At 40.0% G+C, this 27,795-nt stretch overlaps 1 protein-coding gene across 1 annotated transcript in view; it reads left to right on the top strand.

Annotated features, from left to right (window-relative positions):
• Positions 1–27,552, top strand: part of myo1b (myosin IB) — a 51,306-nt gene extending 23,754 nt beyond the window's left edge. The window contains 32 exon segments of the mRNA XM_030757627.1: positions 1,451–1,497; positions 3,299–3,362; positions 5,130–5,228; positions 6,154–6,257; positions 7,600–7,750; positions 8,370–8,488; positions 9,047–9,133; positions 9,233–9,298; positions 12,080–12,184; positions 13,425–13,491; positions 13,815–14,014; positions 14,259–14,485; positions 15,801–15,856; positions 15,859–16,000; positions 18,320–18,413; positions 19,552–19,701; positions 19,801–19,860; positions 19,961–20,047; positions 21,516–21,602; positions 22,462–22,548; positions 23,483–23,530; positions 23,533–23,559; positions 23,675–23,809; positions 24,081–24,171; positions 24,306–24,470; positions 24,473–24,483; positions 24,915–24,936; positions 24,939–25,015; positions 25,017–25,070; positions 25,283–25,414; positions 25,515–25,547; positions 25,549–27,552. Of these exon segments, the coding sequence (XP_030613487.1) occupies positions 1,451–1,497; positions 3,299–3,362; positions 5,130–5,228; positions 6,154–6,257; positions 7,600–7,750; positions 8,370–8,488; positions 9,047–9,133; positions 9,233–9,298; positions 12,080–12,184; positions 13,425–13,491; positions 13,815–14,014; positions 14,259–14,485; positions 15,801–15,856; positions 15,859–16,000; positions 18,320–18,413; positions 19,552–19,701; positions 19,801–19,860; positions 19,961–20,047; positions 21,516–21,602; positions 22,462–22,548; positions 23,483–23,530; positions 23,533–23,559; positions 23,675–23,809; positions 24,081–24,171; positions 24,306–24,470; positions 24,473–24,483; positions 24,915–24,936; positions 24,939–25,015; positions 25,017–25,070; positions 25,283–25,414; positions 25,515–25,547; positions 25,549–25,647 (2,993 nt within the window). The 3' untranslated portion in view covers positions 25,648–27,552.
• Positions 27,553–27,795: the final 243 nt, after the last annotated feature.

Raw genomic sequence — 27,795 nt, 5'->3', positions numbered from 1 at the left:
CTGCTCTAATTCAGGAGATCTTCGAAGTGCAGCTGAGAAAAGCAGCTTTCTTTAGCCAGCATTTACAAAACAAAAGCAACAAGCAGCATATTTGCAGACTGACTGCAAATACACTGCAAACTGCTGTGCACTCTGTGAGAGAGAGTTACTGTATAGTGTTTTATGGTGGTCTCTGATATGTTGGCTTGGTTTCTAAATACATAATACAGCGAGATAAAATTAATATATTTTATAAATGCAAAGCTCCTGGTGTTTAGCTGTCCGACACACGTAAGTCACACAACCTACAAAATGTTTCTTTTAGCAGTAATCCATAAACACAGATTATATAACCATGGAAAATGTAATCACAGACAAGTTTACTCATCTGCAAAATAACTTTAGGGATCTTATAAATACTGTATAGCACACTTTTAGTTTCTTAGCTAAACAGAGCGCTACACACACATGCATACACACACACACTCATTCCCACAGCTCAGTTCTGGCACATAAACAGCTGTATTTTAATTGGGGGCAGTGGACAGGAAATGCCCATGAATGATGAAGCTGTATGCCCGGGTTGCTTCAGAAAACCCCGCACATCTGCAAGAGTTTAGCTCACGTCAATCTAATTGCCCTAACACTAAAAAGGGGGAAAGGGGAACACACTTGCTCTCCATGACACTCTGTCTCTTTCAAAATATGTATAGATTTCATTCTTTGTCACCCTCGGTTTCTTTTTAATTTCTTGGCTCTGATTTCTCTCCTTTATTGCTCTTTATCTTCCTCCAGCCCTCTTAGTCCCTGTTCTCCTCTCCCTCTGGCTTCTATTTTACCAGAGTTGTAGCCCACACATTCACACTTACCATTGACTTAAACACACATTCATCAGCTGTTACCAGCAATTAAGCAGTTATGCTAATAGGACTTTAATGCATGGCACATTAATGGCGTTTTAATGTAGAAATGTGGTGTGAAGCAAATGGAAAGGTCCTCGTAGCAGAAAAGACTGCTCTGAAAGGCTTGGTTATGCACAAAGCACAAGGTTGTAGTATATGCATGTGCGTTTATGTCATACACAAAAATTAATATTTAATGAACCCTTTACAACTTGTTAGTTATGTTTATTTACAAGCAGGGGCACATATTGAAGCACTTTGGCTTGAATGTGGCGTGACATCAAGGTTCAGCCCATCCTAAGCCTGGAAAGCCCTGGTGCTTTGCTTAATCCACTCAGAATTATGGGGCTTCATCACTACAAATGGCTTTGACATCCAGGCCATATATGATTGACAGCTAGCTGGACTGAGGCATAATGTTAAGGATCATTACAAAGGTTTTGAATGTTCTTAATGGCCGGTCTCTAATGTACTGGCAATAACTTCATTCTCACATTATTTGCACAGGTTTTGCATTATTTATAATGTTTCTATATTTTGATTTTTCTCTTTTTTTTTCTCCTTTTCAGCTTTTGGAAATGCTAAAACAGTAAGAAATGACAACTCTTCAAGATTTGTAAGTATCCAGAATTAGCTTCTGTTGTTTGAAAAGATGATCTCTTTACTAATGAGACTATTTGCTGAATATCACACACACACACTCACATTCAGTCTTGTGCCTTAAGTAATTTTTTTTAATCTTTCCCAGAAAGCTTTTTTGTTCTTGTATACTGTGTGAATTTCTCATGCATCAGTCTTCCCTGTAATAAATTCCACTTTGCAAGATGTGCACTGGTATGGTAGCACAAGCACACAAATCCTGTCTTCTATATCTCTGACATTATTTGCAAAACCTTAACAGTTTTAAAAAAAATGCCTGAAGGGTTTTTTTTTTTTTATGTGAGCTGGTTTGAAATTCACAACATGTCAAGTCTATCATGCACGTACACATCCTGGAAAAGCTATGATTTGAAAAAGAAAGAAATACAGGTAATAATTTTTGTGTCAGGAGCCGCTGGTATCCTAGGTGAGGTTTTCTTGCATATGTTCCCATGTAATTTGAGACATTTATTGGACCTTTCCAGTAGACCAGCCCACACACTCTCTGTCAGAGCAGGGCTTGCACATTTGATACAGTGCACGTGCACATGTTAAATGGCCCCAGGAAATAACATAAAGTGTGCAGGACGAGGCCTTTCACCTACACTGCACTGCTCATTTCTCTGTAGCTTGTATATCTCTGAATCTGGTTGTTACCGAATGAGAAAGCATGAGAAATGTAATGCTTATCTCCAACATAGATATGGCTTCATCAGGGTGACTCAGTAGCTGCTTTGGTCTTTGTACAGTCAGACAGATATCCAGAAATCACGTTAAATCCAGGTAGTGTAAAAAGAGATGCCTAAACTCCTTGGCTCAGTATGTTTAGGGACGTCTGATGTTGTAGGAGTGCCTGTGATTTTTATTCCTGTTCATTTCAAAATATTTCTAACATGAATGTTTAGTTAGCTGCAGTTTCTTCAAAAAGAAAAGTCATTTCATCTTAAGAGATGGCGGGTACATCCAAAAAGTCTATTTCAGTAACACCCCCCCCCCCCCCCCCCCCCAAAAAAAAAAAAAAACCCCAAAGGAAGTTTATTCTTTTTCCTTTCTTTTTATTCCAGCTTGTGCCAACTCGTAGGCTAACACCACCGCCACTGCCAATGTACCTTCCTGTCCCAGTTTTAGTGTCACTTTGTACATGGTCTTTAATCATCTACCTACATTGGTAGATGGCAGCATCATGCCAGCGCATGGGCATGCAGTTGTAACAGGGAGCATTATAACGGATTATTCCCCTGATCTGTTTATATTTAGACAACAGTCTCAGGCCTGCTCAGCAGATATCAGTTCATCAGAGCACCATCAGTTGATCAGAAAACTCTAAATCAAGCTGTCTCTTCATTTTGCTGAGTGCAGCAGGCTTATTGAGTTTGGCTAAACCCACTTACCAGCAGAGCTTGGCCTGTTCAGGGGTGCTGTCTGCTATTAATACATCAGAGGAGAGGGGGGAAAAATTAAACACACAAGACTCTCTGTCTCAGCTTCCATTTTTCAAAGAGAGCGAAAAGAAGCCCAAAATGTCACTTTTAGTTCTTCAGGAAAAAAAAAAACAGTTATTTCTTCCAGTTATCTTTACTAGTTGCTGTTAAGATTGGCAGCTGTACTCATAACACTTTTTTTTTTAACCTGATATAAACTCATGAGCAGGGTTTGAAACTCATCTTGTTGTAACATGACAACATGACGTTTTAAAAACGTAGACAATCACAATAAAAGACAGCATAAATAAAAGTTTTCTGTAAGTTTCAAGCTAACTGCTGCTCTCTGACCCTCAGGGAAAGTATATGGATATTGAGTTTGACTTCAAAGGAGATCCCCTGGGCGGAGTCATCAGCAACTGTGAGTAATAAAATGGAAAGAAAATGTCTTTCCTGGTTGATATTTTAAATATTTGTAAAATGTTAAATACAAAGGGATCATTCCAGCTACTGACTTTCTTCTCTCGGCTCTTTTGCTGTGTTTTGGTTTGATCTCGCCTTGGTTCACATTGTTTTGTCTGCTCTGGTTTCCCCACCAGAGGTCACAGAAACAAAGACAGAAGCTGATGGCTGAGACACAAATGAACCTCTGTCTGCTTGCCTGAGTCAGTCAAACACAAGGGATTGTCTGTGAAAAGTAGCCACTGACATGTGACTTCTTCAGACAGAGCTGGCTAGCTCAACTGATGCTCTTACAGGGCAGGCCTGGATGAATTTCTTTTTGCGTCTCTGCTCATTATTTTCTAGACATACATCCTTGAAGCCTTCACTGCTTCCTACAACTGAGAATAGATGGCTATAATTTATGAGAAGGCAGTTCTCAGTAGCTTTGGTAATGATAGTGGTAAGACATTTTTGGCATGCTTTTAGTCACAACATAACATAATATTGTCCCCACACTGACGCTTTAATGTGTGTCTGCTTATCTTAGTCTGAGGGAACATGTTGTGAACAGAAAATTAAATAAATGCCGTTCAGGATGCTTTACAGCGGAAACTGTAAACCTTGCTGCTTTTAAAAGTAAATGCAAGCTGACTAAGGAGTTTGGCTGGACTTGGCTGTTTTAAGGTCACTTAAGATGGGAATAAAAAGATGCTATTCGTTGCCCTCCTACTTGTCTTTTTCCCAGAGGGGTATCAAAAAGCTGTCTACATTAGGGTAAAAAAAAAAAAAAACCTGACTAAGATAAAGGAACTGCTTCTTCAGTGGAGTTTTGTCTTGTTCTCTCTGTGTCTTTAATCACAGCTTTATATTGCTGCTGACAGCCTCAGTCATGGATGTTGTATTATTGATGGTGCTAGCTCTTATGGAGCCCCTTAAGTGATTCATGGCCAGTGGGTGTCACAAATTCACATTTGGCCTGATCCACTGCTAACCCTAACAACCCGGGGTCTGTAAAGGGCTCTCTAGTTCGGTGCTTGCAGTGTATCTACAGCCATCGTATGAAATAATAAATACCTCAGTCCTCTCTTCGCCCACTGATTTGTGAGTCAGTGTTTAAATAGTCCTAAATAGCAGGAGAAAATTGCCAGGAGCAGTTTTTATTTCTTTCTGTCATGACTAGATATTTGGTCACAATTACTATGGTAGTTCATGTGGACATTTTTTTCCCCCAAAATGTTCATTTGAGTAGAATATAAACTCTTTAAGTTTCCTAAAATAAGATCTTTTTAAATAGACAATTTGAATGCTTATTCAGGCTGACTGGCAGTCCTGTGATGTTGCTGAGCAGTGCAGTTGGGCTTTAATTAGATCATACTCCTCCTAATGTGGTGAGAGGATCATGGGTCCCTCTTTAATCAGGTAGTTACCATTGGTTGGTAGCCAAGGAGAAAGGGCTGACGTTTGATATTGTGGCGTTTTCTTTTTTTTTTTCCTTGCATACTTCCTGTGGTGTTTACACACAGAGATAATTACCAACATTGGTTTGGTCACCTTGGCAACAAAAAAAAAAATATTGGACAAGGAACTCAATTGAGCTCTATAAATACAGACTGGACGTGGGATCAGCTCAATATTTACTACTCGGGGACACCTCTGAGAGTCAGAGCAGACAGATTTCCTGCGAAGGCTTCTGTTTTGTCTTTGCGTGTCATTGTTTCCTTTTGTTCTCCTACACTCATTTTAGATCTGCTCGAGAAGTCACGTGTGGTGAAACAGCCAAGAGGAGAGAGGAACTTCCACGTCTTTTATCAGCTTTTGTCTGGAGCCTCAGACGACACACTCAGTGAGTAAAATTGCTGGAAAAGGCAGCTGAATGGTGGAGTAAACAGGACCAAACTAAAAGAACAGAGAGCTCTCGGGATCTTGGACCTGAGATAAATGCCACTTTGAATACTTAAAAAGGCTTCGGAACATGCGCATCTCTGGATACTGGCAGTAGGAATTAAAAAAAAAAAAAAGACCTGCCATTGTTGGATGTTCTGCTTCCTCTTTTGTTTTAGGTGTCACACACCAAATTGGAAAGATTAACATGAGCGTGAAATTTGTGTACTTTTTCTGTAGTCACCAATGTGCCATTCTTTATGTTAAATATTGATGTTAAGCCCCTTTTCTGTCAGAACTGCAGCTGCATGAACACATGGATAATACATTAATAACTCAACCTTCCTTCCTAATAAACACCACAGAGAACAAAGCCTGGCAGTGAAACCTGTTAACGCTGTTTGCTTTTCTGCTGCGAGCGGGTATTGTTTAATGTTCTTAACAAAGGAGAACAATATAATGGTCATTCACTGTAGAGCGCACACATCAGTGAGGTTTGATTTAGCTATTGTTAATGCAACTACGAATGAAATCTGACACATGCACCTACAAGAGGAATAGATTTCTTTTCTACATGATACAGGGATTTTTAAGAGGGCAATTTGATCTTCCAGGATAATGTTCACAGCAATAACTCAGTGTTTGAATACACTGTGTAAAAGTAAAAGGATGGCAATACCCTGGGGGTTAAACACATTTTTCTAAAGTTTCTAAGGCAACATCATCAATTGTTTTGGGAGGTTTTTTTTGTCTTTTTTAGATGGTTATTTGATTCATCATCTTTATCAACCACCTTTACAAAACTGTGGGAGCGTAAGTGTGTTGCATGAAATCAGGGCTTAAATAAATGTACTTTAAATCACAACCACTTGATTTGTGTGTCAAAGGGAAGCTAAAGCTGGACCGGGACTTCAGCAAGTACAACTACCTGAGCCTGGACTCTGCTGTGGTCAATGGGTTGGATGATGCGGCCAACTTCAGGACAGTCAGAGTGAGTAGTGTGTATATGTATATACATTTGGATATATGACTTCTAGAGACCTCATACTGAGAGGTCTCTAAACCTCAGACTGCATGCTGGCTCTTAAAAAGCAAACAAACAAGGGTCCATTCAAGGAGAACAGACTCCAGCGACATTTAGCACCGACGAACCTTTATACAGGATTTATGTTAACCTGGCGTGATGCAACAGAGCGTGGAGGCAGTCTAATTTGTCCTTTTATCTCCAGCACACAACAAACGAACAAACGCGTGTTATCGTCAGTATTCTTGGTTGTGTAAACACTTCACACCAGTGTCCCTCTACCTGTTGCAAAATCAGGTGAACTTTGATCTTGAAGGTGGATTAAAGACTGGTTTGTATTGATTAAACAGGGAAAACCTGCATTTAAAATTCAGCACTGGTTTACATTATAACAGCACGGTGCAACGGCAGTTCTAATGGGGAAACCACAGGAAAAAAAGATAACTGTTTCCTCTTATTTAAGTTGTGCACAATATGCACTATTTTGTCTTTGCAATGCCTCGTGTTCTCATCCTTACTGATGGTAACAAATAGGATGTTGTGTCTATAAGGAACTCTGTCTGCTGTCCTGTATCATCAGGCCTGTTTCAGCGTGCCTTTTTCAGCTACTGTATAAGCCCTCACAGTCTGTCACAGTCTACTGTACTCATTTTCCCGCACTTCACATCCTGCTTCTCATCAACTCCCACAGAATTTTTAACACTGCTCCTGCCGCAGCTGCGTTTCGCCGCAGGAAACACAAGAGGACATTCCCTCTAAACAATGAGTCCCACCACATGCTACTTTCTGTTGCAGTTAAAGCCACACTTTCTTTTCTTAAATGTTTATTTTGATGTTTGACTAAATGTTTTCCATTCATAAATTCATTAGCTGTGTGTTTTTTGTGATCCAGGAAATGAGAAGAAGTAGCAGTGGACTGGGATTCTGTTAAAGACATTTAAATATTCAAATCTATCATTTCAGGTGTTATGATAGATTGATCTGATATGTTTTATAGGATTTTGCTTGTGTATTTCCCCATGTATAAAGTTTGAATGGTAATGGGACTGGGAGAATCCTTTCTTATAGAAGACTTCAGTGCTGAATGTGTAGCATTTTGAGAAACTAATCTTGAGAGCACTACTCACAGTGCTGACAGAGCAGTGATATATAACAAAAGAGTAATGTTGTAGATTGACCTTACATTTTTAGGTGTTCCCCTTTGCAACTGTTCTCCTTTTTCCCCACCAGGATTCAGTAATATCAGTTTGCCCCCCCCCCCCCCCCCCCCCCCCTTTTTTTTCCTCTCCGGTTTTATCCCCAACACCAGAACGCCATGCAGATCGTGGGCTTCATGGAGGATGAGGTGCAGTCAGTGCTGGAGCTGGTGGCAGCCGTGCTGAAGCTCGGCAACATAGAGTTCAAGCCAGAGTCGCGCTGCAATGGCACCGATGAGAGCCGTGTCAAAGACAAAATGGTGGGCTTGATGCTTTTATGGCTTAAGTTTATTTATTTATTTATTTATTTTATTCAGAGGACTTATTGTAAACATTTTTCCATATAACCCTTTTGACCCATATGCCCAGTTGGCCTGATCTAGAGTCATCTATCTAGAGTCACTGCCCCCTGTTGGCTTCTTTGCACTCTCAAACATAATATTTGTGTGTGTTATGATTTGCATGACTTACACATCTGTTATTTTTAGGCAAATAATTCATTTACATATGTCCCTCTGTGACTGTTGCACATCCATCCCACTTGCATGCTTTCCACGAATCAAAGACTACATTGTTAATATTCAGCTGCAACATTATTCAGATGAGCCTTGTGTTTTTGCTTTTTTCCTTAATTCCACCGGTGGCAACGTTGCATCGTCTGGGATTAAACAAAAAAAGTGTTGAGACTTAAAAAGGTGGTTTCCATCTAGCCCTTATCACAGCTTACTCACAATGGTACACTTTGATGTTTTGTGTAAAATGCAGAATATGAACAATAACAAGGTGAGATTTATATCTTTTTCTTGATGTCTGCAGAAGCATTTTGTTTGTTTGGAGTTTCTTTCTTTTCTTTAATAATTTGTTTCCTTTGTCTGCCTTGAAGATTTAAAGGAGATGTGTGAACTGCTGGGGATCGAACAGTCAGTGCTGGAGAGGGCGTTCAGCTACCGAACAGTAGAGGCTAAAATGGAGAAAGTCTCCACTACCCTGAATGTGGCTCAGGTCAGAGATGAACATCTGTCTTGCACTACTTTTAACTGCTCACTTCTGTCCCACTTGTTTTGACCTTAACACACACACACACACACACAAGCACAATGCGTCGAAAGATAAAGGGACATTTCTCCCCCTTGACTTGCCTTACTGGCTGCCGATTCTGATCCATGTCAATTCTACATGAGGACCTCTCCATTATAGATGAGCAGTATTCCTCCTGGAAATTGAAATGTAGGTCATATTTTAGAGGTTAGCGAGTTCATTCAGAGTGTTCATATAACATTAATGCTGCAAACATGGGCCATGTGTGTCCACAAACAGAAGAGGAAATGGTTTAACCTGACTTTATAATACTCATATTTCCATTAATATATGCCCTCTGTTGGTAGTTTACTTTTAATATATGTAATCACAATTTTGGTTAGTTTAAAGTTTGAGTCGTTTTTTTTTTCTTCCCAAGGAGCAAGGATAGTTTAAGTCTGCAGAGACATAATGAAATGAGTCTTTGCTTCTCTGCTAGTTGCTTTATTGTCACTTCATCACTGAAAATGTCTTCATTTACAGGCCTACTATGCTCGAGATGCCCTTGCCAAAAATCTCTACAGTCGCTTGTTTAGCTGGCTAGTTACCAGAATCAATGAAAGCATAAAAGTAAGTGATGTCAGGCATATTTTTTTTTTATTTCATTAAACTGACAGTACTGCATTGTTGTATGTTATTCCTAATGCTAACAATATTGTCTCCCTGCAGGCACAAACTAAAGCTCGCCACAAGGTCATGGGTGTGCTGGACATCTATGGCTTTGAAATATTTGAGGTAAGAGAAATGGCAGATCAAACCAGCTCTTTTTTGTTCTGACAAGCCACAAGGACAGAATCAGACCACCCAAACATTTTTATTACAAGGAAAAGAATTTTGCCCTTGGCTATTTGCGTGCATGTTTTGGTACCTGTGTGGAGCTTATCAGCAAGAACGGAGAACTGGTAAAACCACACTGAGATCAGATTAGTTCAGCTTTTTTAGCTCCTAGGGTTGAAATGACTTTTTATGGAAAAGGGATTTTAATGCTACAAAAATCAGCATTTCACATTAGAAAAATCAGAATACCGCTCAATACACACTTCCTCAACTCATACATACTATTGATGTACTGTCAAAGGTGTTTTTGATACACAGCATCATCACATAGTACAGCAAGATATAGAATAGAAAGCTCCATTATGCTAATTGCCCAGGAACTAATATACCATAGCCATATGGATAGCAATTTGCATGTAAATATTTGCATGCAAACACATGAGGCAGTTTGAGCGCACTGTAAACGGAAATGATGACACAAAATGTTTGGTTTTTGTTTTTTGTTTTGCTCTGATGCTTGATGCCTTCAGTCCCTGCCCCCACATGTTCATGTCTTTTTCATATCCCTGCTTGTTCACCCCACTCACTCTCAAGTCCTTCCTCTCCTCTGACTGTTGTGTTGTGTCTGGGTCACCAGAATGGAGTAAGTAACACCTGCACCGGCCTGTTTGCTGTGGCAGCGTGCATGCTGTGACTTAATTCACCTCCCCGTTAAAGACAATTCAGGGTTCCTGGTGTGCAGTGTAGCCACATGGCTGAAAAATGCTAAAGAAACCTGTGCATAAACTAAAATCATATACTCAACTGTCATCAGTATACCAAGTTAACACTAATGCACTCTAATACAACAGGCCTACAATAACTCCTACATGTATAAGGATACTGTGCAATGTTAAGCTTCTGACTGCTTGTTGTTGGTTTGGAGGTCCATGTGATTTGTTTGTTTATTGCACTGAGAGGTGTTCTAATGTTTTTACACTATTCATATGAATGAAGTGTTGATTTTAATGATCTTTTAGAAAGATTTTTTTTTTTTTTTTTTTTTTATGACTGAATGCATTGTCTGGATTTGGCTTCTGCTTTTACACAGTATAACATTAAGCTATTATCTGAATGAAATGATTTATTATCATTCTGATATTGGAGGTATAACATCAAGCAAGAAGTTGCCAGCAAATCAGTGGCGACCTTAGCCCTTACCTTGGTCAAAAAGTAGCTCAGCAGTACAGATGGAGCAAAAGTTAAGAGAAATGTTGTATATTACCCCTAGCCACTTTATTTTTTTTCCTCTGGTTGATTTTTAATTTTGTAATACATTAACACATAAAGTAAAATGTGAGGACTCTTCCTTCTTCTACCTTGAAGAAAGTCAGCCAATGTGAAGGCATTTTTTTAAGGTGGTTATTTCCTTGGATGAATATTAACCACCTGTCATAAAACATCAGTAGATAAAATAGTTTGGGTTTCTCTGACATATTTCAGCCAGGCATCTGCTGCTACTTTGGAACAGACGTGTGTGTGTGTGTGTGTGTGTGTGTGTGTGTGTGTGTGTGTGTGTGTGTGTGTGTGTGTGTGTGTGTGTGTGTGTGTGTGTGTGTGTGTGTGTGTGTGTTTAGTTTTTCAGTAAAAGGAAATGGAGTTTTTAAAATGAAACAGATCTGCTTGTAGCTATGTAACCCATTTCCTGCTCACTGAGAAACCTTGTTTTGTCCTTTAGCTCCTGGACTAAACTGGCTTTAAAACGCTAACCATAGCTGTGTCTTCAGCAGATAAATGTTAACCTAACCCAGTGTGCTAAAAGCCAGTCTGCCAAGTAGCATGACTCACCACTAAAACACCGTCATGATTGACGACAATAATAACTGAATGTTATGGGGATTTAAAAGTGATTGAGGTTGTTGTATAGTTAACACTCAATTAATGTTTAATGAATTCTATGACAATTTACAGGAACGTGTTCTGATAAGGATTTGTCATTATCTGGTACTACCGCAGCACTTCCTGGTATCTGTCGTTCAACGTCCAGATTGATTAGATCTTTGCTCAGTTGTAGTTGTCAAAGTAATGAGTTGGCAAATCCTCAAATCGAAGGAATGAGCTGCAGGATTACAGTCTGTTCAAACTGATTAGCACTGTGTCATATTAGAGCTTCAAAATCAAGGAAATGCTAGGATTAAAAATGTCAATGTGTGCAGTGAGATGTGATCGAACACTAATTGTAAAGTAATGCTAGGCTAAGTCTATTTTATGGTCAGATTTGACTTTTCAGATTGTGAAAATGTTTTCTAAGACCAGTCTCACTGTTGAGGTTTGGAATTCACTTCCAGGATGGTACAGCCATCCTTTTTAATAAAACACAACAGGAAATTAGTTTGAAAAAGTGAATTGAACAAGCAAATCCAGTGGAAATGAATATGAGAGATGAGTTTCAGTTAGCTAAAAGGTTTTAGAAACTGAAGCAGATTTGACAGAGATAAGCATTTAATATACTTCCCAATAAGATAGCAAAGCATCTTTTAAACATTGATTCCTGAAGTACGATGCTTAAAAAAGACGAGGGGGTGGGGACAAGCCTTCTAAAATGTCCAGATGTGTAGATGTTCCATTCTACCTTCTTCCAACCCAACAATTCAGACTTTACAGACCCTTAGTGGTAGGAATTCTCTGAAATACATATGGATGACATGTTAGCAGTAGCTGGACCTAACTATTTTTATCCTCCTGGTGCTACACCCACAGGACAACAGCTTCGAGCAGTTCATCATCAACTACTGCAATGAGAAACTGCAGCAGATCTTCATTGAACTGACCCTACGGGAGGAGCAGGAAGAGTATGTCAGAGAGGTAAGTATGTAAATTCACACAACACAATTTCTTATTTGTCTACTCATGAACTTTGTGTGTGCATGATAAAGGAATGAACTCTAAAATGATTTCTCTCTCAAGCACAGCCTGTGTCTCTGGTAATGGTCTTTCACCTGCAACTGTGCATCTGCATCATTCAACGTGTCAGCACTCGATACATTTGTTGTGTTGACAACTTATCGCACCATGATCTCAACTTAGGCATGCCACTCATCTGTTTAAGATTAAGATTTATATAATGTAACAGAAGAGGTTAAACTCTGTCTCCTGTCTTTGTCATGAAACACCCTCTCCATTTATTCCCGCCACATCTTCTCTCTGTGGATTCTTGGGGACGGAAATGATCCCTCGCTCCGCCGAGAGTAAACACTCCCCACTGTGGGCCTTTAGGCTCTGTTTGTTTTCAGAGTTCTGTGTATGAGTGCAGCAGTAGTGACCCCCACACCACTTCCCTACTAACACCACCACCAATGATATTCCACTCCTGGCCTCTCTCCAGTATACTGCATGGGAAAATACCGCAGTGCTGGAGCAAGAAGGGAGGATTACCAATCAGGAATGTGGCCGGCCACCCATCAGTTTAAGCTATGGCTCCTGTGCATCTGCCCCCTCCCCCTTCAAAATATCTGTCCAATTGCTTACGTCAACCTATGTTACCAACCCATTAGTAGCTGTGAAGTTGATGGCTGCTAAATCGGTTTTTCAAGGGCCAGTGAATCTTTTTGAGAGGGCAGGATTGAAAGCTTTCCTTCTATCAGTCTCCAAAGAGACTTGGGCTTCGGCCTTAGACGCGAGAAAGACAGAAGAGAAGAGAAGGCCTGTAGGACATAACATCAAAGCGGCAAGAACAATTATGGCTTTAGAACTGATGGAACCACATTTAGACTGATTAAATAATTTTCAACAAATGCACTCAAGTTCATGATGAAAGAAACAAGATGTGTAACTAACTTTTTCTCTCTTCCTGGAACATTTGTTCCCATCGGACCCATGTAAATATTAAGTGCTACAGTATGTGCCTTGGTCTAAATTCCGCACATAATTTAAAAGTTATAGATCAGAGTGAGGTGCACACTGAAAATGTGATGTGCTGAGCTGTCCCACATGCAGTGTATATCAGTTCCTGTTTCTAAAATGTGCAGGAATGTCTGTCTACTGTGAAGCCTGCAATTCTTATGGAGTTAAAAACCTGTGTGTGTTTGTGTGTTTTTAAAAACAGGGCATCGAGTGGACCAACATTGAATATTTCAACAATGCTATTATCTGTGACCTAATTGAGAACGTAAGTCAGTTTGTCACTGCTAAATACAGGAATCTGTGTTTTTGTTTGTGTGTTTATGTCTATTTTTGACCTTTCTTGGCAACCATGCATCTGATATTCTTCACACAGTTTTTTTTTTTTTTTTTTTAAGGAATGGTTGGTTGGTTAACTAGTGCAACAAATAACACAATTCACCTTTGCTGCATTTGTCCATGTCAAGTAGACATTGCACTGTTGCAAACCAGTTCAGCACGAAAGCAAATTTTAAGTCTGACATTGTATTAAAAAAAATTGCCTTGAACGAAGGAACTTAAACCACCTTTCTTTGTAACCATCTTGCTATGCCAGAACCAAATGGCATCTTGGCCATGTTGGATGAGGAGTGTCTGAGGCCTGGGACGGTCACTGATGAGACCTTCTTGGACAAACTGAACACCATCTGTGCTGAACACCAGCACTTTGAGAGTCGCCTAAACAAGAACTCAAAGTTTCTCAATGACCACAGCCTGCCACACAACTGCTTCCGCATCCAGCACTACGCCGGCAAGGTACTGGAGGCAGAACGTAACAGAGCAAAATTCAAAATATGTGTTGATGAATATGAAAAAAATAATGTATTATAAATTTATATAGAGATTAATATAGGCAAATTATGTAATGCAGTACAATTCTGTAGGACACTATTACAACTAAAATAAAAAAAAAAAAAAAAAGAAGTAATCATTAGTTTGTGTTTCTCTTATACCTGAAAAAGAAATTTTTTAAATTGCTGTTTCTCACTATTGCAATTAGGTGCTGTATCGTGTTGAGGGCTTTGTGGATAAGAACAATGACTTGCTATACCGGGACCTGTCACAGGCCATGTACAAAGCCAACCACAGCCTCATCAAACAGCTGTTCCCTGAAGGCAACCCAGCCAAAGTCAATTTGAAGAGACCCCCAACTGCTGGGTTCCAGTTCAGAGCTTCAGTGGGCACACTGATGAGGAACCTGCAGACAAAGAACCCAAACTATATCCGGTAAATGTGAACATATTGATTATACAGAACGAGCATGTGCTGTTTGTGATTTAGACTTGGAGTCTGAATTTAAATTCTTTGTAAAATACTGCCTCAAAATGAATAGTCTACATGGAAAATTCAGTTGTATTCAATTTTATTTATATAGTGCCAAATCACAACAAGACAGATAAAACAAGGTGCATTATATTGTAAGGTAAAGACCCTACAATAATTAGAGAGAAAACCCAACAGTCAAAACGACCCCCTATGAGGAAGCACTTGGCGACATTTGGAAGGAAAAACTTCCTTTTAGCGGGAAGAAACCTCCAGCAGAACCAGGCTCAAGGAGGGGCAGTCATCTGTTACGACGGGTTGGGGCTGAGGGGAGAGAGACAGGACAACATACATGCTGTGGAAGAGAGCCAGAGATTAATAATAACTAGGGGTGGGACTTTAACTCGTTAAGGACCCGTCCTACGTAGACCGGGTCCTTCGCAGCCCACAAAGACCGGAAGTGAGCAGCTGTGAAATTGGACAGTCTAGCCTTCAAATCAGCATCACCTGCCCTCACCTCTGCATAGCTCATGTTGCCTAGCAACCATGACAGTGCAAAGCACAGCTGTGGAAAAGCAGCTGGTTAAACGGAGAACGAACTTTTGCTCCTTTTTGTGGTTTAATTTTAAATCTTTAAATTCAAAATAAGATGTTAAAACAAGCATAACACATTTCAACATCAAGGAATACAGTTGAGCGAATGATTAATTTCCAACTATATTAAGTGAGACATTAATGTTGAATAAAACTATCCAGTTATGATTCTTAACTTTAATTTCAGGAGTTTGGCTTATCACAGGAGCACTTCCACCCTTCATTGGTCTGTGTAGTAGACTGGTGGGAAAATAAACAACATTTTGAAGTTTAAGCTTATGTATATTGATTCATTCATCAACCACTTAAATCACACTTAAATTAATATTTCTCATGTTAAATATTGATATGTGATTAAAATGCGATTAATTTCGATTAATTAATTACAAAGCTTCTAATTAATTAGATTAATTTTTTAAATCAAATCCCACCTCAATAATAACTAATGATTAAATGCAAAGTGATGTATAAGCAGAGTGAAACGAGGTGAATTCAAAAACGACCAAAGTTACTAAATAGTAACTTCCACTGTCTAGACAAGTTTTTATATTTACTACCATAGCATTATTAATCTCAAACACACAATTTAAGAACTGTTGCTATTACTGCAATTTGATTATGTATCTCTGTGGTAAAAGCTCTACACATCAGCCTCATATCTGCAAACTGTTTTCTTGCTTTCCAGCTGTATCAAGCCCAATGATAAGAAGGCATCCCACATCTTCACTGAGTCTCTGGTCTGCATCAGGTGCGCTACCTGGGCCTGATGGAGAACGTCCGCGTGAGAAGAGCAGGCTATGCCTTCCGCCAAACCTACGAGCCCTGCCTGGAACGCTACAAAATGCTCTGCAAAAGGACCTGGCCACACTGGAGGGGGCCTGCAAGGTTATTGTTGTTTATACCCTGAAGCGGGGTGACATTAGGGAATAGTTGATTAGAGTAAAAAACAAAAAAAGAGGTCTTGGCACTGGAAGGTTGCCAGAGCAAATCCCTTCAAGTTTTTAGTTTGAAAATGTGAGTGTGGAAAATAAGAAATGCTCCCAGGTGTCTTTAGCCAAGGCACTAAACTTCAGTCTGCTCCCAGTGGAGTGTGTGTGTGACCAGCACTAATAGACTGTGGCTAGAGCGGTCCACTCCCAGGTGTGACTGTGTGGCTGTGTGAATGTGAAACAGCAATTGCTAGAAAAGTACTTGGATATTCCCTAGACAAGAAAGAGCCAAAAGGGAAAAGATTAGGTGAACGTGACAGCAGTTTTGTTATTTAAAAAAAAAAAAAAATATATATATATATATATATATATATATATATATATATATATGCATTGCATAAACGGCACACAAAAACTTGTCTTAAAGGTCATCTCCTCCAGTTGAAAAACTAATCTGTTCATCAAGTTTCAAATTTGAAAGTCTTGTTTCCTATGAAAATAATCCCTTACTGGATTTAAAAATCATAAATCTAAGCAACAGCTTTACGTCAGTTTAGTATGTTTGAATCTAAGAATATGGAAATTGGTTTCACAGCCACTTCCGTGCATTCCCACCAATACTCTCTGCATATGCATGGATTCAATTGCACGTTATCTTACTAGATGGAGGGAGACACAGTGAGTGTTAACATTGTTGGCACTGACTTGGCACTTAACACGTCAACAGTATTGACTTGTTAACAAAGTTGTTTGCTTGTTTTATCAATTTAATTGTACTATTAATAGTTCTCTAATAAACTAGCAGCAGTCTTGTCACATCAGTTGTCCTTTGCTTGGAAGAAATGAATCATTATTTTCTGAACCACAACGTGTTCAGACATTTCATCCTTATCTGTCTCCGTCACTCAGACAGACTTGTGTGTTTCATCTGCTCTGCTGGTGAAATCAGTGATTTCAATCTACTCTCTCACACATTGGTCCCTTGGTCTTTGTCAGATAGTCTATCCTGCTAAATATTTTCATGTTTTCTCTAACTCTCTAGCTCATTGTTTCCATCTATTTCTTAAAGCACATCCTCAGCGCTCCCTTCTGTTCTTCATTTGCATCCAAATCTCTTTGGATGCAGTGGGGGGGAGGGGGGGCAGTAGCTTGTAGAACCACCTTTAGCAGCAACAACTTGGAGTAATTGTTTTCTGTGTGACTTTATCAGTCTCTCACATTGTTGTCGAGGAATTTTGACCCATTTATTGTAATGTTGCTCCATTTCATTGAAGTTTGCAGGTATTTGTTTCTGCACAGCTGTCTAAAGGTCCCACCACAGCCATTAAATCAGGTTGAGGTCTGGACTTTTACTGGACAAGCAGCACCTTGATTCATTTCTTTTTCAGCTACTGTGTTGTAGATATGGTGTGCATGTGATCATTGTCCTGTTGCATGACCCGGTTTTAGCTCTCAGACGGAGCCTCACATTTGACTCTAGAATGGTTTGTTATACAGAGTTCATTGTTGACTCAGTGACTGCAAGGGGCCGAGGTCTTGGTGTTGGCAAAACAAGCCCAAATCATCACCCCTCCACCACCATGCTTGACAGTTGCTATGAGCTATTTGCTCAGATTTGCTGTTTGTGGTTTTTTGCCATATGTGATGATTGTGCATTATGGCCAAACATCTCCACTTCGGTCTCATCTGTCCATAGGACCTTGTTCTAAAGTCCTGTGGTTTGTTCAGATGCAACTTTGCATAGTTGAGAGAAGAGGCTTTCTCCTGGCAACCTTTCCAAACAAGCCATATTTGCTAAGTGTCTAATTGCACAGTCTTAAACTTTAATGCTTGACATGCTGAGGCCTGTAGAGTCTGAGATGTAGCTCTTGTTTTTTTTTTTTTGCTTTTTCTAAGTATTGCACTGTCTGATCTTGGGTGAATTTACTGGGAGGTCCACTCCTGGGAAGGGTGTGGCATTGTGTTAACACACACCTGAATGCTCTAGACCAGCAAACTGCCAAAAAATCTGCTTTTATAGAGGTACATCTACTGATGATCAGTTAATCAAGTGCATTTGATTTGCAGTACCTGGCTGCTACTTACGGTCTTAATTCCTACGGAAGCAGTAAGCCTGCACTTAGTTTTTCCCAGGACTGCACTCTTATACTTTCCTGCACTCCACTCCTGTGAAAACTTTCTTTTTCACATGACTGTATCTATCTGTGCTTATGTAGTGTCTGGCCACTTGCAGTGTCAAGTGGATGACCTCTCTGATTTTCCTGGCTTCCCACAGGGAAGGAGTGGAGGTGCTGATGGCTGACCTCCAGATTCCAACAGTAGAGTTCGCTTATGGTCGCTCCAAAATCTTCATCAGGAACCCAAGAACGGTAAAATATATTAATTTGTAAAATGGCAAAGCATGTCTGTATCCCTGAAAGTTGTTTATTTTTGACATCTGCTTGGTATTCCAGCAGATTAAGCTGTGTTTTAAAGTCTAATGGTTGAATCCAGTGTGCTCAGCTGCCTTGTTTTCTCACAGTAAGATGTTTGTAAAGCAGGGTGGGCTTTGCTTGGAGCCCCCACTTCAACAATTAGCATGTAACCACCACTCTGAGGACACATGGTTTCACTTAGCTATCCCATATAACATGGGAAATGGGCTTTTCACTCTGCGCTTGCAGGCTCTTCAACTGTTCAGGCCTGCAGCGTTTGAATGTATTTTCTCCCCACCAACAAAAAGGCCAAACAGAGCTTGGAATAACATGATCTCACACTGGGAGAATTTTTTCTTCTTTAATTGCTTTTTCTATCTGATCAACTTATCTCCTTTACATATCTACAGCTTCAAAATCACTAAAACATAGAGTCCAGGCACATTTATTCTGGTTGTTAATTAGTGTAGCCACACCTTTAGCTTAATTGTTACCATTTTTTTTTCTATTCAGAAAATATAAAACAATACATGACCTTACTGAACAGAGTTTTTGAATATTTAGGAATGAATAATCAAGCTCTTGGGATACATTAACAAAAGGGCTGAAAAACTAGAAACTTCCATATGTGTTGTAGCGAAACCAACAGGCCCATTCTTCCTGAAAATAAACAAATTACACTGCCTTACACAAGCACAATAAATGTTGCAGTCTCATCCTTGAAGATAAGTCAATTATCGAAAGTTCATTTTCATTGTCCTTCTGTAAGTGTGAGCAGTAAAGTGTTTTTTTTTCTTTTTTTTTTTCCATCTGCAGATAAACCAGACATTGTCTTGTCATTGAGGAATCAGTACTTGCTCAGTTTTAAAAATTGTTTGTTTTTTTTTTTTTTTTGATTCGGTTGGAGATATTTTTTTCCCCCTAAAACTTATAACCTTTTTTTCCCCTCAGGGTAAATTGGCTTTCCCTGACATTTACCTTCCTGGAGATAATTTGACGTTGATAACAGCCAACTTTTAACAACCGATATCGCACCGTTGATCAGGCGGTTGTCCTTTTGTCTTGCACTCTTAATTTTCTTCTCTTCCTGTAGCTCTTTTTCTTGGAGGAGAAGAGAAAGCAATGCCTGCAGGACCTCGCCACACTCATTCAGAAGATCTACAGAGGCTGGAAGTGCCGCAGCCAGTTCCTGTTGATGAAAAAGAGCCAGATAGTGGTGTCAGCTTGGTACCGCCGATATGCTGTGAGACCCTTTAATTGCACCCAAATACAAAGCAAATTAAAACCGATAATCACGGATGCATAATGAAATATTTTGCTTTTTTATCTCACAGCAACAAAGAAGTACCAGAATATCAAGAGTGCTACCACTGTGGTTCAGTCTTACACAAGAGGGTGGCAGGTGGGCATCTGTCTTTGAATTCACTGTTTTCAGGAAAACAAAATGTAGCAGGAGCTGTCAAGACAGGAACAAAATTAAAATGTCTGCTTGTTTCCACCAGGCCCGCAAACTTCTGAGAGAGCTGAAATATCAGAAGAGATGTGAAGAGGCAGTGACCACCATCGCAGCGTTCTGGCACGGCACCCAGGTACTGATGCATTAAAGTGCAGAGTTATATCAAAGTGTGAGGTGTTTACCTTGATGGCACACCAGCCTGGCTTCTGCTGAAAAAGCCTGCTCTTGAACACTTGACAGTATTGCTTCAGTCCTTTGTTGTTGTTGTTGTTGTTGTAGTACGTTGTGTTCTAGCCTAAAGGCACCACAGTATTGCAAAACGTCTGTCCTTAACAAACCTATCCTTTATATTATTGCTGCTGTTCTCCTTTAATCCTGCTTCTTGTGCTGATCACACAGCTCCCTCTTATCTTTTTTCCCTTACTCCTTTTCAACTTTCCTGTCTCTTTATTTTTTTCCCCTTTTCTTTTCACATCTTTAACTTGTCTTACCTAACACCCACCACATCCACCAGGCACGGATGGAGCTGAGACGTCTAAACAAGAAGTGCGGAATAAACACGCTGTGACTGTAATTTGGGCATACTGGCAGGGAACCAAGGTATTTCCACCCAGCGATAGTGTGTTGCTGTCCCAGCTTCCTTGTCATCCCTGTTCATCACGTCTTGTCCCATCCCATGCTATTCTCACCATGAAACTGCCTAATAGAGTAGCACCCCTGCTGAATGAACCTTGGTCAGGCAACTGGCCAGATTAACGAACCTGACTGTTGATTTTTCTTCCCCCCTCCCCCCTGTTTTGTGTTCTGTAGCTGTTAAATGTAGGATTATCTTGAGACTTCCCCCAACTAACATTCTTAAGCTAATATAGTTAGCTGTGTTGATCCCGACTGAGATGCGTGGCTCAGATGTTTTACACGTGTGTCTGAGGTTGGGTTTCTGTTGAATGTGATGTTCTAAATGTGTCCCATCTCTTCTATAATGGAATCTAAAATGACTTCCAGCATATGTTGCAAACATATGCTGGAAGTAAGCAATGTATATGTTGCCGCACATATATAATCCCTGTGGTTATTGCTCTGGCTAAAGTCAAGAAGGTTCTTATTAATCTACTGATATGCTAAAGCAAAGCACCAGGAAGCTCTTAAAAACTCAATACAATGGTGCAAATGTAGCTCAACTTTTCTAATGGCATAAAATATACTGTTATCTTGTCAGAATTTTATAACAGCATTCTCATTTCACATGTTCTTAGTTGATGTTGTTGTTAATTATATTCAAGGTCCTGCAGCTTGAATCTAAACTTTCTGGCTCTTTTTAAATTTGCAAATATGAAGATGACATTAGCACCTCTGAAACTAGATTTCTTTGCAGTATTGTAATATTTCATTCACTTTCATATTCAGTTGTTCTGTTAAACTTTAAACTTAGAATACATGAGCACCACTCATGTTGAGAATGTCCCCTCGTTGATATATTTTCCTGTTGTCCGTGTTTCCACGCAATGCCTTTTTGCACCTACTCTGTCCCCTCTTCTCGGACAATTATGTTTTGATTGTCACTGAAATTAACTTCACCCACAACTGCCACCGCTTTTCATTAGGCCCGGAGAGAGCTGCGTCAGCTGAAGGAGGAGGCGAGGAATAAACATGCCGTATCGGTCATTTGGGCCGGCTGGCAGGGCACCAAGGTATTTGGGAAGCCTGTTGACTTGATTTGCCGTGACTCTGACTTGCCGCCTCCATCAATCCCACTCCCACCTCGTCCATAACGTATCCATCAGTCTGCTCGACTCTTTCCAAACACTTAAGTTATATGGAAGACAGCTTATTATAGACTCTATCAGATGCAGACTACTGGCTGCTGAAGCAAAGAGAGGAGTCTTACCTGTGTAACCAAAATTATTATTTTCATCTAAACCTGCATTTACAGCGGTGTCCACTAAATGATATGTCATTTTTCCAGTGTAAGTACTAGTCGTTGACCCAAGGTAGGCAAACAAACTCCATGGAAGGTGCAGTCACACATGCGCATACATCAGGAACAGATATATCCTATCCTGGAATTGTTTTCAGCTTCTTCCTCCAGGGTCCATGCTTCATCACTGCATGCTGTTTGCTCCCTCTGCATGACGTCTTGTGTAGCTAGTGCATGTTTAGTTTTTGCATTGCTATACTGTTTGACTTTTTTAGAAGGATGTGTTTTTGGATCCTTTGAGGTGACCTCTGGTGCCTGAGATGTCACTTTTGCTGTGATTGCTCCTTTTGCACTCCAAATTCTCAAAGCACCAACTCTGTTTCCCTTCCAGAAGTTCTCCTGATAACTGCTCTATGGCCCACAGTTCCATATTGGGTTCTGGAGGCTGGAGCAGTAGAGCTGTAATTTTACAGTCTGTCAGTGATCACACGGGGCTTGTGTGCAGTGTGTGTGTGCGCGCGCATTTGATGTTGCTGACCTCAGGCAAAACGGTGTCTACCTCTTCTCCCTCTCATCTTCTCCTGCTTCATTTGTTCCTACTCTCCGTCTCTTCCCACCCACCCCTTGAACAGGCTCGCAGGGAGCTCAGGAGACTGAAGGAAGAGGCCAGGCGTAAGCACGCTGTCGCTGTGATTTGGGCCTACTGGCAGGGACTCAAGGTACCTACCAGCCCCACGGCGCAGCTATTGCCAAGTCTGCCACCTACCTGACACCCCTGACTTTCCATATCCTCGTCAGCCATCTTCTCCACTGTCCCCAGGAAGCTAGTCTCTGTCCTCATGACACTTTTTGTAGATTTTGTAGTATTTTTGTAGTATGGCTTTAGACATAAATGGCTCACAGACATAAATAGTTATGTAGTTACTGATTGATGTATTAAGTTCATTTATGTTGAACACTATCAAGAAAACATGAAATCGTGTATAATAAATATATATAACCAAGTTTAAACTTCATCATGTAATTCCATACTTTGTTACTCTTTGGACGATTGTTAAGGAACAGATGCCTCTTTCCTCCTTGGAGGCTTTTAATGTTGAATATCTGAAGCACTGGTGTCTGGCTGTCTCATATTTCCTTCTCTTAATTTCTATTTCTGTCTACATCTGTTCAACTAACCCATAAACAAGCACTTTTTTTTTGTTTTTGTTTATCCAGCTCTATTCGCTTTACCTGTTATTTCTTTCTCTTTAGGTGTGTCCTCGTTTTTGGTTGTATCTGGTGGTTGTTCAGTTGTCCATACACTGCAGTTTATCACAGTCCTAATCTTTTTCCATCATGTTGACTGACCCTTTCAACTCAATTGTGGAATTGAGGTCAGAATGACGCTTGTCATAACCATCATTGCCTTTTCAGTAATTAATTTACACAATCGTTGTGATTAATTCCAACAGTCTGGAGTTCCAGTTTTCATTTCATTGTTTGTGACTACAACCAAATGTCCGATGTTATTTCAATGTGCCTGTTTGTGTTACGCTGTGATCCTCCTGTCACTGTCCTTCCTCATCTTTCCAAATGCATAAAAAGTCAATGATGAGCCAAGAATTGATTGACAGTTCATTTATTTCATTTTATCTTTTTGTGCTGTAACAGGTCCGCAGAGAGTACAGAAAGTTCTTCAGGGCAAATGCTGGCAAAAAAGATTTAGGAACTTTACCATCCAGCGAATTGTAAGTTGGACTTTTTTTTTTTTTTTCGCTCCTAATCCTTTTTTTTTTTCTTCATGTTAAAGTTCAACATAATGTTAAGAAATCAAGAAAACAATTCCTTGTCTGTGTGTATCAGATACAAAAATACTTCCTGGGTCTGAAGAGCAACATGCCTTCCATGTCACCCATAGACAGGAACTGGCCGGCCAGGCCTTACATCTTCCTGGACGGAGTCCATACAGAGCTCCGGAAAATCTTTCATCTCTGGAGGGTTGGTCATGAAAAAAGAATCATACCATCATACAATCAATCAACCCGGATTTAATTTTGCTGTGTTGTCTCCTGCCACCTGGCGAGTGGGTGGTACAATGAAGAAAGCATTTATCTTACTTTACTTTTAGGACAATATTTTTGCTGTCATTTCTTGATATAATGCACTATATATATATTACAATATAATTAAAATCTGACAGTAGAAATGATCTAGATAAATATATGAGGTTTATGGAAGATAGTCACTTATCTTAATTTCTCTTGTTCAGTGCAAGAAATAACAGGGACCAGTTCACAGAGGAAAGAAGGCTGTGTATGAGGAAAAGCTAGAGGCAAGTGAGATCTTCAAGGACAAAAAAGGCTCTCTTACCCAAGCAGGTACCTGAAAGTCACTGTTTCAAGTGCTCTTATTTCATTTTATAGTTATATAAAAGCAATACTATGGGTATTTTCACTTTTTAAGAAGCAGTTCACATTGTCAGTGTAAAGTACAGTCTTGTATTGTACTTGCATTTACTTTACTCCGTCGTGTGTCACAAGCGTGAGTCAGCCTTTCAAAGGAGATTACCTGGAGATCAGCAAGAACCCCAAATATCAGAAACTAAACAGCGCTGTGGATGAAAAGGTTCTGCTGGCTGATGTGGTCAACAAGATTAACAGGCGAATGGCAAGGTCAGAAAGATCACACTCTACAGTATTACTGTCCCTTTAGTTTGTATACAAGCTGTAAAATCTAAAATGTGAACTGTGATTACATAGTGACCTTGTGTTTAGAGATTTTTTCTTCAATTTTCCACATGGGCGCAGTGGACAGAGGATCCACTAAGTTGTTTTGATGTATATTTCAACACCTTGCACAGCGATCTGATGTTTTTGACATCTTAACAACTGACAATATTTTCTTCCAGCAGATAGCAGACATTTCTGGACAGGTCTATTATGTTGTACTTTTAACCCTGTCCCAGTCTGAAGCTCAAAGACACATTTGAAAAGGCACCTAAAAAAAAAACAAAAACAAAACAATTTTAGTCTGTGCTCTTGCGTTTGCGTAGGAAAAATGGGGAATGACAGCAAGGCAACATGTTGTTTCTTTGTGTTTACAGGGAACCGCACGGATCTTCCTGCTGACAAGAAGAATTTTGTCCTGGCTGACCAGAAAACCGGCCAGGTGAAGGTCAGCGTTCCTCTGCCAGATGTCACTAGTTGTGTCAGTGAGCACGCAGAATGATGGCTTCTTTGCTCTCTCAAAACTCAAAGAGGTGAGAAGAGTGATTGTGTAGTATAGTATAATTATGAGCCAGTTCTAGTCAGGCTTGTTGAAGCCAAGTTATTCAATAGGTCTTCTCATTTACCTCAGCAGAAAGCAAATAAAAACGTCTCCAAAATGACAGACTGTTCCCGTGAAGCCTGAAGAGACACTAAAGTTATTAAAAGATCGTAATACAGGAATTCATTCTTATTTCTCCTTCAGGGTTCAGCTTCAGCTGTCAAAGGAGATTTCTTACTCAGCAGTGAGCACCTTATTGAAATCATCACCAAGCTCCATCGCATTGGGGTGACCGCTGCAGACCGGGAGCGACTCAACATCGACATCATCAGATGAGTAAGAGCGTTCGTGGTTAAATCGGTTTATACTGGTCGAGGTGATATTTCTTCTGCCTGGACGCTGTTTTATGACATGGCTAATGTTTTCTGTGTGGCAGTTTCTGGTGCAGTTCAAGCAGGACAAAGTATGCCGTGAAATTCATCCAGAGCAGCCCCAAGAACGGTAACACTGTGTCCTGCAAGCGCAAGAACAACCGCCTGCTGGAGGTGTCGGTACCCACATCGCCATAGTGAAGTCTCCTCTTTACTTCCGCTGCTGTTATTGAAGGCTCTGTCTGGCGGTGACTAAACATCAAGCCACCAACACCCCCCACCCCCACCACCACCACCACCACCCCCACTCCAAAACTCTGGACTCAAGAGCCTTCACATTAGTGCCCACTCTGAGCCCAAAAATGTGCAGTTATTGGCTTTCTGTTATTTTCCTCTAGTTTCTTATCAAATTTACTAAGGCACCATATAGCTGTAACCACGCGCCGCTTTCTCCTTTTTTCTGGCAAAGAAAGCCTAATCTGGGTTGCATGCCACAGAAAATTAGTAAAACCTTTTACTGGTGTTTTGTAAAGCTGGCGGAGAGTTTGAAGACGGTGCAAATCTTGTTAGTGCACAAGAGACTTCTGTATACCAATGGTGATGTTGACAATGATTGTTTTGCCTGTATGGTAAATGTAGTCTTCAGAGAAAATGTCATAAGATGTTCGTGACAAGCTCCCAGCCTCCACAGATCTTGACTCATCTCTGCTTTGAGCAGCTCTAGCTTTAACAAGGATGGCTTAAAATTTGAGATGAACTGGAGGCTGTTGGGGATGACCTGTTGGATTTTGTTCTCTGATGAACGTGAATACTGCACTTGCTTTCAACCTCTGCATAACAAAAAGAGGATGATCTGACAAATGTATTTGATTGTATGTTGTATTATTTTCTATATATTTTTTTTCTCAGAAAAAAAGGTGGACAGCTGCAAAGCCGGATTTTGTAAAACCCCATTTGTATCCATTCTATGTGCCATTGAAAGGTCCCATGACTTGTCACGTGTCAGTGTACAAACACAGCATACAGATCCACACGGGTGATTAATTCCCATTCATAGTGCTATTGATAATCTAAATGGTAAAAATAAAGCTTATGAATAGGGATTATGTCAACCTGTAGTGGCACTTGTGTTTTGATAAAGCTGCACATGTGAAAAATTGCCATTTTCTCAACACATTGCAGTGTGTATTCATTCTCAACTCCAACTGAACTCATTTCACAGATTGCCATATGTAAATTAAAAGAAGACCCTGAGCATTTTGTGGGGCTGACGAAAACCAAAAGATCCCAACCAATGACTCTAACCTACATAAATTCCACGAAGTCTTTACCTGTTTCAAAGCTTTCTGTGGTGCAAAGTGAAACCCTTGAAAGTAATAGTTTTCGTGCAATAAGTAAAACGTTTTGTCTCAATTATTCTCTTTCTGCCAACAAAGTAGTAAGAACCACAGCATTTACCCTTCCTGTGCCATGAGCTGTACATAGGCTTTAAAGGCTACAGCCCAGACGTGGACAAATGGCTGTTTAGTATCCTTATTTTAATTGCTGTGTTTGTGAAATTGCTGTTTTTGCCACTGCAGTTTGAGTAAGTGTTGTGCTCATCCCACTCTCACCTAATGTTTATTTTTCAATGGGAAAGACCAAATATTAAGTGACTACAGATTCTTGATATATCAGAAGGCATGGGCAAGTTTTGGCTTTTACAACTTTATAGAAGTCCCTTATCATTTCGACATGGGCCACATTTGAATATCAAAGAAGCAAGAGGCAATATTTTCAGGCATGTTGACTATTTTTCTGTATTTGGATATACCGGTAGAACGTTTTGTACTTTTGGTGAATGTGTGAGGGAATAACACAAACTTGCTCTTAATCATATTTTGCAATCCAGGGTATTATGGTCTGTAAATTGATTTTGTCTTTTTTTTTTTTTTTTAAATGTAACACATGACACAGGGACTTGATAAATCAGTTGTTGTCCTTCACATGGAAACGATTGAGTTGAATTCCAGTTTTGATGTATTTTCTTCTCTGGCTGCACTGCTTCAGTACAGCAGTTTTGCTACAGTAAGACACCCCCCCCCCCCCCCCCCACACCCCCCCCCCCCCAATCGCTCTTCTCTGTTTTGTATTTAAACAGTGGCTAGAAATGCAAAATGATGTCTGCATTATTGTGTGCCTAATGTTAACTTGTGCTAAGAGACAGAACATGGAAATGTTTCAGTAGAACTCAATGTAACATTTACAAGTAACCTTTTTTTAAATTAAATAAAAATCAGTAATTAATAATGTTATTCTGGGATTCTGTGACATTCATTGCATTATTTTTGTGTCCAGTTATTTTTA

Source organism: Archocentrus centrarchus, chromosome 21 (genome assembly GCF_007364275.1).
Source record: "Archocentrus centrarchus isolate MPI-CPG fArcCen1 chromosome 21, fArcCen1, whole genome shotgun sequence".
Classification (NCBI taxonomy): Eukaryota; Metazoa; Chordata; class Actinopteri; order Cichliformes; family Cichlidae; genus Archocentrus; species Archocentrus centrarchus.
This window is presented reverse-complemented; position numbering and strand designations above follow the sequence as displayed.